The sequence below is a fragment of the Galleria mellonella genome, unplaced genomic scaffold, assembly GCF_026898425.1.
Source record: "Galleria mellonella isolate WM207_F2 unplaced genomic scaffold, CSIRO_AGI_GalMel_v1 utg96, whole genome shotgun sequence".
Classification (NCBI taxonomy): Eukaryota; Metazoa; Arthropoda; class Insecta; order Lepidoptera; family Pyralidae; genus Galleria; species Galleria mellonella.
The window spans coordinates 4,578,518-4,589,286 of NW_026442179.1; the positions used below are offsets into that span (position 1 = coordinate 4,578,518).

Genomic DNA, 10,769 nt, shown 5'->3' on the forward strand with positions numbered 1-10,769 from the left:
TTATTATTATTTATATATTATTTTATAATATTAGGAAAGTGTAGCCTACAGTGTCCTTGAAAAATTTAAGCTGAATTTTTCGTGACAATTTTCGAATTGATAAGTTGAAATGGTAAGGAGCATAATGAAAATTTTTATGTCACTCTCATATAAAACTGACGACTATCAGTTATATATAAAAGTGCTGACTAACACAGTACGACTAACAACAAATAACAATAAAATAAAAAACGCTACCGCTCATGACATTCTCCGTCTCGTTACTGCGAACGTACCAGGGGAAATTCTTGAGGTGTTGTTTACCCTTAAGGCGATTTGCCCAAGTATCTGTTAAGAAGATAATTAGAAAAGTTTTTCAATTAGTTTAATTTCGTTGTAAGTTGGTAAAGATTTTTGAAGCTTACGTCCGAACGCTGTGCGTGTCTTGTAAATTTTTACAAGTTATACACACCTACTTATTTTCATAAAATTTTAAAGCTACTTAAATATGAGAAATATTGATGATCCGCTACCAACTGCAACTGTGGATGATGACATTTTATGTATTTAACTCTAACAGTTACGCCAAGTGCCGAGGTTTTCCCAAGAGACTAGAGCGTGTGGTTCTTCAAAAGAGGGGTAAAGAGGTTTCTTCAGGGTCGGCAACGCGCGCGTAATACCTCTGGTATTGCAGGCGTTCATAAGCAATGGTAACCGCTTAACATCAGATCGGCGGTATGCTTGTTTACCATCTCAGTGGTATAAAAAAAAATTAAACAAGAAATACTAGATGTCGCTAGAATCGAAATTTGCAGCTTTTGTTAATTAAATTGATGTAAAATTTTTATATTGGCGCGTCGTTTTTATAATTATGTACTAATGTGAAAAGACTGATACTTCACGATCTATTTCTGAATAAATTATAACTCAAATAATCGCAACGTTTTTTCCTAGTATATGTTTTTTTACAAAGTTGTACAATACAAAAGAATAAAGACAAAACTTATAATAAATTATTACTATTTCGGGGAAGCAAAAATAAAACCACTCGCCAATTTAGAAATTTTGCCCCAAATTAACTTTAATTATAAAATAATCAACAAAAACCACAAATCGCGATACTAGCGCCATCTAGTTCCTATACGATTTTGTTTAATGATCACATTAAGAAACCGCTAACAACTCAATTTGCTAATGTGTAATAGTCCAAATACTATTTTTTTAATGGGTGATAATGAAAAATGAAAAAAATGAAAAAATGAAAAATATTTATTTCGTAACAAAATTGATACAATACTAAGATCGTTGTTGTGACCTTCTAGTAAGTGTTATCACCTGTATCAGAAGGTCACGCTCCTCCATAACCATGCAAATACATAAATCATAGTACCATGAAATTAAGACATAAACATTATCTAATATTAGTAATAAGTATATCTAAATGCATGCATGCGTGTGTGTGCATGCATACATGTGTGTGTGTGTGTGTGTGTGTGTGTGTGTGTGTGTGTGTGTGTGTGTGTGTGTGTGTGTGTGTGTGTGTGTGTGTGTGTGTGTGTGTGTGTGTTTATGTATGCGTGCGTGTGAGTGTATGTGTGCATGTACGTGCGCCATGTACCAACTGTTGTGTGGTGTGTATGTTGTATGAGTGTTTGTGTAGTTTTACGCTAATCTGTATTGTTAAGATTTTTTAAAAAGTAACTCATCAATATTTTAATATTTGAAAAGTTCTTCTGTTTCGTGGTAATTTAAAGTTTTTAACCATTTAGTAATTACATCTTTACAATCAAATTTGTTTAGTTTATAGATATTTAATTTATTATTTAATAACTTGTATAAATGTGTTGATTGTTTACTATATTGTCGCATAGCAAAACTTGTCCTAACGTTATTTTCCATCAGAGTTATGTTTTTCCTACGTTTTAATAAATAAGAAAAGTCTAGTCCTACACTTTTGTGTCTTTTTAAAGTTGCATATAGTATATAAATCCTTCTTACTGACAATAAATCACACTCTTGATAAAGTTTGTCAGTGGGATAAATACGTGGTTTAGAGTAGGCCAGTTTTAGAAGAGCTCTTTGGGATCTTTCCACTTCTAAAAATTTTACTTTAGTAGCTCCACCCCATACAGGAATACAATACATCAATATAGATTGCGCTAGGGATATATATATTGATCTGATCAAAAATTTGGATGCCACATAACGCAGCTTAATAAAAATCCAAATTAGCTTTCGGACTCTAGTGCTGACTGCTTCTAAATGAGAATGCCAAGATAAGTGCTGGTCCATGTGTATACCAAGATATTTAATAGAAGTAGTTTTATCAATAGATGGACATAAACAGTCATCATTTACTTTATTGCAATTGTAAGAATGAATGATAATTTGAAATTCTGGTGATGGTTGCGTTGATTTATTTATGGTATAACATATATATTTCGATTTTAGAGAGTTTAGAGTAAGTAAATTATTTTTTAGCCAAAGATCAATTATAGTTAGTCCTTTTTGAGTATTCGTACGAATGGAATTCCATGTTTTGCCAGTAAAAACAATGGCGGTGTCATCAGCATATGAAAAGATCTTGGCATTATTTAATTGTATGTTTAGCAAATCGTTTATATAAATCAAGAAGAGCGTAGGCCCGAGCACACTTCCCTGAGGAACACCAAAATCTACATTGCAGTATTCACTAGTATACTTATCAATCTTAACGCATTGTTTCCTGTTTGTTAAATAATCACTAAGTAGAGCCAAAGGTACACCCCTTATACCGATCCGTTCCATTTTTTGTACAAGAATGGGGACAGAGACAGTATCAAATGCCTTTTTTAGATCTAAGAATACCGTGAGACATTTATTTCCTTTATCTAGTTGGTCTACTATTAAAGTTGTTAAAGCTGTTACAGCATCCTCCGTAGATATATTTTGTCTAAAACCAAACTGACAGTCCGATATGATATTGTATTTATTAAGATAGCTAATAATTCGTTTATTAATAATTTTTTCCATGATTTTTGAAAAAGCTGTTAATACAGATATAGGTCTATAATTGTTAACGTCGTCTCTGTCACCACTCTTGTACACAGGTGTTACAATAGCTTTTTTAAGAGATACAGGAAAAATACCTTTCCCAAAACAAAGATTAATTAGGTGAGTTATAACTGGTACTAGTACGTCCTTGGCCAGTTTTAGAAATGCTGTAGGGATTGCATCCCAACCAGAAGCACTTGAAGATTTCAAATTCATAAGGGTATTCTCAACTTCAACTTTATCAGTATCTAATAAAACAAAAGATGAAGTCTGACTACAATGAACATCATTATATTGTTCACTCACAGCATCAGAGTTAGTTGGAAGCATTATATACGAAGCTAGATCCTTTCCAATATTTGCAAAAAAAGTATTTACCGAATTAACTGAATCAATATTAGTTTGTTTTAAATTGAGTAGTGATGAATTGTCAGTATTACGTTGTTTTTGATTAGTTATAGTTTTGATAGTATTCCAGAGTTGTTTAGGATTTTTAATCGACATTTCTAATAAATGTTTTTCATAGATTCTTTTGAGCTTTTTTAATAGATTATTACAGTAATTACGATAGCGTCTATATGTTATTTTTAGTATTTCATTCTCAGGTTCTTTACGTAGCTTTATTTGCATTTTGTTTCTATTTCGGATACAACGAAGTATACCCGGTGTTATCCATGGCTTGATAATACGCTTCTTTTTAGAAATAGGTATAGTTTTAGTATTTTCTTGCAACGATTCCGAAACTATTTTAATGAGTAAGTCTATCAATAAATTAGGATTGTCGCAAAATAGCAACTGAGAGATATTTTTATTTTTCAGACTTTTTAAAGCTTTGCCGAAATCAGTAGATATAGTATTTTTAGTAGCAGTAAAACTTGGTTTATGAAGTGATATAACTAGAACAATCATTGCGTGGTCAGTTACGGTGGTATTTAAGACAGCAATTTTAGCACTTGTAATACTCGTATTTAGTTTAACCATGAAATGGTCCAAACAGGTCCCCTGTCTAGTAGGTAACTTATGTCCAGGCATAATTCCAAAAGATGCTAGCATATTAAGATAAGAGTGTCTATTATTTCGTTCATAAGATGCTTCATTATCTTTATTTAATAAATTTATATTTATATCTCCAACCAGAGTAATTGATTTATGGTTTTTCATAGTTTCTAAATGTAAGCTTAATGAATTTATGAATGATGCAGCATTATTGACTGATGGGGATCTGTAAATACCCAAGATACTATGGTTATGAACATCAATCTGAAGACACGATGCATCCTGCAACTTTATTTCTTTAGTATTTACTTTAAGTGTATTTTTAATAAATGCAACAACACCGTCATTTTGGTTAAGGTTTACCGTGGTTACATATGCAGAGTAACCTTCAAGAATAGGAACAGGCTTATCCTGTTGCAATCTGCATTCAGTCAAAACCACGACATCCGGTTGGAACTTAAGCAAAGCAAAATTAACAATTAAGTCGTCCAAGTTCCTATATACGCTTCTAATATTTTGAGAAATGATCGAGATATCATTATTTTTAACTTGAATATAACTATGTAGATCCTCAATCTCACAATTTATAGCTGATGCGATTTCTAAATTGTCTAAATCAGTTATTGTATTAAGATTATCCATAATTAAACTTTTTCAGTAAAATTGCTTTAATAAATCTAAATGTTTTCAACGTTGTAATAATATTTGATATTAGTAATAAATAAAAGTTAATTGATTGTAAAGATAAGATTGTAACATATACGAGTACAGGCATATTTGTATAAGATTGATAAAATAAGTAAAAGTTGTGAGTGTGTGTATTATTGTATAATGAAAAGTATGTAAGAGTATATAAATTTTTTACATTTTTATAAAAAATGTTATATCGAAACTTGTTTATATTAACTAGTCAAGAAGCATTCATAAGTTGGTTGCATTGAGCTTCTGACTTGAGAGTAATGATTGGCGAGTTTTCGTCCCGTCTAATATATACTTTCCCATAGGCCGTCCAACAAAATTTGTATTTTTTACTTTTGACGAGATCCCGAGCCAAATAGTGCAAGCGAGCTCCTTTACTTGTTAGATTTTCGGATATATAGATCGGTACATCCTCGTTCCTATGGAAACCTAAATGTTTTGCCATAAGCTTTGTTTTGTTTTTAACATTATACATTTTAGACATTTTCATGAGATCTATCTTAACAAAACTAGAAGAAGTTTCAACCACAATAGGGGTGTTCTTCAATCCATCCTTTTTGCCACGAACTCTGTAAATATCAGTAATATCTCTCCTTGAGATTTCACAACCTACGGTTTTTGATAGGTGGATTACCATGTCTACAAGATCTTCCCTTGTTTCACTCTCTTTTCGAGGTACATTTTTCAGCTCAAAGTTTTGTTTGCGACTTAACATCTGCTGATCCTCAATTCTATTTTCAAGTAGAGTAATATATTCACTGTCCTTCCTTCTTTGTAATTCTAAAGAATCGATTTTAGCGTTCAACTGTTTATTTTGTTCCGTAAGAAAATTGATAGACTCCAAAATTCCTTGATTTGTTTCTTGTACCTCCTTGAAGCTTGATAGCATTTGGCTAATTTTTGCATCAGAATTAGCAAAAAGAGCAGCCATCGACTTCATCATTTCATCCTTGAAAGCTGTAAGATCTGACATACCAATAATATCTTCCTCTCGTGATCTCTTTCTACGGGTCATAAGGAAATTTGTAGGAGTCAAATGTATGTCCGGCTCCGAAAAGGACTTTTCCAGAGAAACATTCATAGTAGATTAAAAAAAAAAAAAAAAAATGTATCTGCAGATTACAACAATTATAAACAGATGTTAGGTGACTAGGTGAATAGCTGTAGTATAGTTAGCTAAGGTGCAATTAGCCTCCTCCTTCTTGCTGTACTCCTATTATTTTATATAGAATTTATTAGAGAAAATTCAATTTAAAACAAATATGAACAACCAAGTAAAGTTCTGTGGTACGTCTACTCTTGACTATGGGAGTTTTTATTTATGTTGCTGGCAACCCCAATGCTGACACTGAAATAAGACGTTCAGTTGGTACCTCGTATTTGGCGAGTTTATTATTTATGAAAATGGCGGTATTTTGACTTTTTCAGTTTATGAAGACGACAAATAATCTTAAGTTTTTCTAATTAAATTCGTCACTGGCACTGTGATCACAACTTCTGTATGTTTGCCAAGCTTAGCTTTACTGGAATTGCACTTTATAGTAAGCAGTTTTTACTATTTTACACTGTTACTGAATTTTTTCACGGAGCACTCTGACGTACGTATTATCACTTTATACACCGGAAACGGAAAGGATGGAATGGTAACTCCACCCGCGTGAACGGTATACACTGGGAGGCACCAGTGAAGGATAATAGGTGAGGATGAAGCAGGTCAGTTAGCCCATCGTGACAAATTCAACAAGAATTGTTCACGACGGTTTCCAGGGGGAACCACGTAGAGATCGACCTAATACTGTCAGACTCCATTGCTAACAATCCCTTTCCCCCTAGTCCAAATATTATTAGGTTAACTCTTTTTTTTTTTTATATTTTTTTTTATACCACTGAGGTGGCAAACAAGCATACGGCCCACCTGATGGTAAGCGGTTACCGTAGCCTATGAACGCCTGCAATACCAGAGGTATTACGCGCGCGTTGCCGACCCTGAAGAAACCTCTTTACCCCCCTTTTGAAGAACCCCATGCTGTAGTCTCTCGGGAAAACCTCGGCAGGGAGCTCATTCCATAACCTGAGTGTTCGTGGGAGAAAGCATCTCTGAAACCGCGTTGTACGCGACCATTTAGGCTGTAAGGTATGAGGGTGAACTCCCCGCCGATGGCGAGCCGTACGATGATAGAAAGTGGCCGTAGGCATCATATTGAATAATTCCTCTGAGCACAATCCGTTGTATAAGCGGTAGAACACGCAGAGTGAGGCAAAATCTCTCCTAAGACTTAAGGGTTCGATACCGCTTGCAAGCATGGGATCATCGACAATTCTCATAGCTCGTCGTTGCACTGAGTCGAAGGGTTCAAGCTGGTATCTAGGTGCTCCCGCCCATAAGTGACAGCAATACTCCATATGGGGCCGGATTTGCGATTTGTAAAGTATTAGTCGCTGATCCGGCGTGAAGTAATGCTTCGCTCTATTGAGCACACCGAGTTTTTTGGATGCCAGCTTCACCTTATCTTCGAGGTGGCCACGGAACTGTACGTCACTAGAGATGTTGACACCAAGGATCCCAATGCTTTTAGAGATTTAACTCATTCGAGTTATACAGAAAACTCAAATAGTTAACATAAACAAGAGTTTTACTGGAAACCTTCCGTAAAAGATTTATTCGAATCATTGATTCGGAAAAATATTGTTAGCGCAAGCAAATATGATACGTGAAAGTATTAAATTTAATTAAAACAACCACTATGAAACCGACATGTGGTGGTAAATAATGCAAGAACATGCATACAGGCGGTTTGTTTGCTTACGGATTATTTTCACATTTATCTTCCTTTTTTAGGGTTCCTTATCTCAAAAGGAAACACAGAACCCTTCATCATTCTGTTGTCCATCTGTCTGACTGCATGTCGAGACCTTTTTTTCTCAGGGACGCATGGAGGTGTCAACTTAAAATTATTATAAATTTTTTTTATACAACTTAGAATGGCAAACAAGCTGACGGCCCACCTGATGGTAAGTGGTAACCGTCGCCTATAGACATGACCAGTACCATGGACATAACAGAGTATATTGTTTCGCACATGATACCCCCCATGCGTTGCCATTCCTGAGGACTCATGTGTCATTCCTCTGTACCCAGTAAATTCACGCCATATCCCACCCTTCAAACCGAAACGCAGCCATGCAAACACAACTGCTTCACGGTTGAAACACAAATGGGACAGAGGTACCCAAGCCATCGACTTTTGTACAAATTCTCCCACTGGTAAACGAGTATACGAGTATACATCCTTTAAAATTGTTTAAAAAAATCAAATTTCAACTCAATCAAAACATATGGCCGTTTATATTGAACATTTTGACATTTGCAAGAGATATAGGGTCCTTATAGGGTCTGTCCCATTTATTTAGAGTAAGAAAATTTGACAAGTAAAGGTAAAAAAAATTAGAAAATCTAAATTTCTAGTTACTACAACCACCTATCCGTTAGGTTGTAATGATGACGGCGGTAATGATGATTTATAATAATGATTACATTTAAAGTTTAAAATATCGCGAAATGTCTTTAAATCACAATCGCGGTTAAGCCGCTTTTCTTTCGACCCTCTTTTGTCACGTGACGTCGCGCAACAGCTGTGCACTAGAAGAAATGCACACGCACTGTTGCCGTTTGCAGTTTTGCATAATATTACGAGATATATTGTTTTTTCTTTGCATTTCCAATGGGGAATGCGTAACATGTGACTCTGTTTAATTAAATTTTATTATTAAGTACACATGTTTGGTTCATGGTGTTTTATTATACGTACTATGACAGACAGTAATGAAAAGTAACATGCTTACGTTTAAGTTACATTATTGATTCTTTTGTGTTTCATTCATAAACAATAACTATTTTTTTTCGTCTATTCAAAAATGCACCGCCTACGTATTTATCGGTTTGCCCAATGGTTGACTGGTAGAGAACACCGTCCGGTGTTAAGTCCGCCAAATGTACATAGAATTTATAGAATTTTACTGTGAATATTTTTTTTCAATTTAGTTTAGTTGAGTTTTAGTTAGTTTAGTTAACTTAATAACCTAGTTGTTATTAGAATTAAGCTAACATAAAAAACCCTTCTTTCATCTCATAATAATCTAATGTTACATAATTATGAGTGGATAACTCAAAATATTTTATCTAGTATTTCTTTTAGTCAAAAAAGACATAAACAAATAAATAGCTTGTTTGGTATATTAGTTAAATTTAATATATTTTAATTAGCTTTTACCAGTGACTTCGTCCGTGTGACCGGGATATATTTTTTTTACAACGCAGAAAGCAAACGAGCATGCGGTTCACCTGATGGTAAGTGACTACCGTCGCTCATGTCAGGTCTCCTTTTACCTCTTAATATGTTTTTGTACATTCACATACTGTGTAGATAGGTTATTGCAATATATATATATATATATATATATATATATATATATATATATATATATATATATATATATATATATATATATATAATAACATAATAATGCAATAATAATAATAACAATATATATATATATATATAATAACTATTATACCTTTTACTTAGTGGCTCTTAATATTAAGTTCCAGTTGTGGTACCAAGAGTTGGCTAAACGACCAGTCAGCGAGCGAATCACTTTCACCTTATTTGCAACTACTGCCCCATGAAGACCCGTTCGTGCCCGCACCAAAACTATTAGCGTAACTTGCCGCCCATTGCTGATCCAAATAGCAGCGGCCTAAACCGGCGAATTATTGGAACATAACAAAATATGACCGGCGGGTTTACCTCCATAAATCGGTTTACATATGCAATAAAGTAATGAGATTTAACCCTCCCATTCGCGTTTACGACATACCCACGCTGTCCAGATAGATCAAATAAATATGTTTTTTTTTCTTGTATAGAAACTTTTGTTGGGAACACACGAGAAAATGATGGCGTTTAAAGTTATAAGATTTTTTTTTTATTTTTACGTGTATCCATGACGGGAGTCAGTGTATGTAGGTAGCTCAGGGCCGTTCCTTATGACAGTCTATGGAGGAGGCCTACGTTCAGCAGTAGAGAGAGACTTTGTACAAAAGTCGATTGCTTGGGTACCTCTGTCTCATTCGTGTTTCAACCGTAAAGCAGTTGTGTCTGCATGGCTGTGTTTCGGTTTGAAGGGTGGGATATGGCGTGAATTTACTGGGTACGGAGGAATAACACCTGAGTCCTCAGGAATGGCAACGCATGGGGGGGTATCATAGGTAAAACAGTATACTCTGTTATGTCCATGGTACTGCTCATGTCTATAGGCGACGGTTACCACTTTCCATCAGGTGGGCCGTCAGCTTGTTTGCTATTCTAAGTTCAATAAACCTCTGTCTCATTCGTGTTTCAACCGTAAAACAGTTGTGTCTGTATGACTGTGTTTCGGTTTGAAGGGTGGGATATGGCGTGAATTTACTGGGTACAGAGGAATAACACCTGAGTCCTCAGGAATGGCAACGCATGGGGGTATCATGGGCGAACAGTATACTCTGTTATATCAGTGGTACTGCTTATGTCTATAGGCGACGGTTACCAGTTTCCATCAGGTGTGCCGTCAGCTTGTTTGCCATTCTAAGTTGAATAAAAAAAAATTTTTACTGTCATGATTACGATGATGTATATTTATATTTTTATACAATTAAATAAATAAATTTAAATACAATATTCTTTACCTATCCCAATAATGTAATACCGCATTCGTGACGCCCCATTCACGCCAAAGGTTGACTGGTAGAAAATGCTATCAGCATTAAGTCTGCCTTTTGTACCATATTTTCTTTTGATCAATAGACTATTTAATTAAAACATACATCAAATACATATATATATATTTAAATTCTTATTGCACTTGTAAATTACATTGTTAATGCATTTATAAATATTGTGAGCAAGGGTGGACTTATCTCTGACAGAGATCTTTTCCAGTCAACCCAATGTAGTTAGAAAACATGTTGCTAGCGGGCAGTGCAAGTGCTACAACTATTAAGATTTAGTGTACATAAACAAATA

The 10,769-nt window shown here is 34.5% G+C and overlaps 1 protein-coding gene across 1 annotated transcript; it reads right to left on the minus strand.

Annotated features, from left to right (window-relative positions):
* Window positions 1–4,918: 4,918 nt before the first annotated feature.
* Window positions 4,919–5,788, minus strand: LOC113509897 (uncharacterized). Its single transcript, XM_026893323.2, has one exon. It carries the CDS (start codon window positions 5,786–5,788, stop codon window positions 4,919–4,921), a length of 870 nt encoding a protein of 289 aa, XP_026749124.2.
* Between the last annotated feature and the right edge of the window lie 4,981 nt (window positions 5,789–10,769).

What these genes read in the sequence shown, in the direction of transcription:
- LOC113509897 (XM_026893323.2), bottom strand. Translation starts at nt 5,788, where the DNA reads ATGAATGTTTCTCTGGAAAAGTCCTTTTCGGAGCCGGACATACATTTG.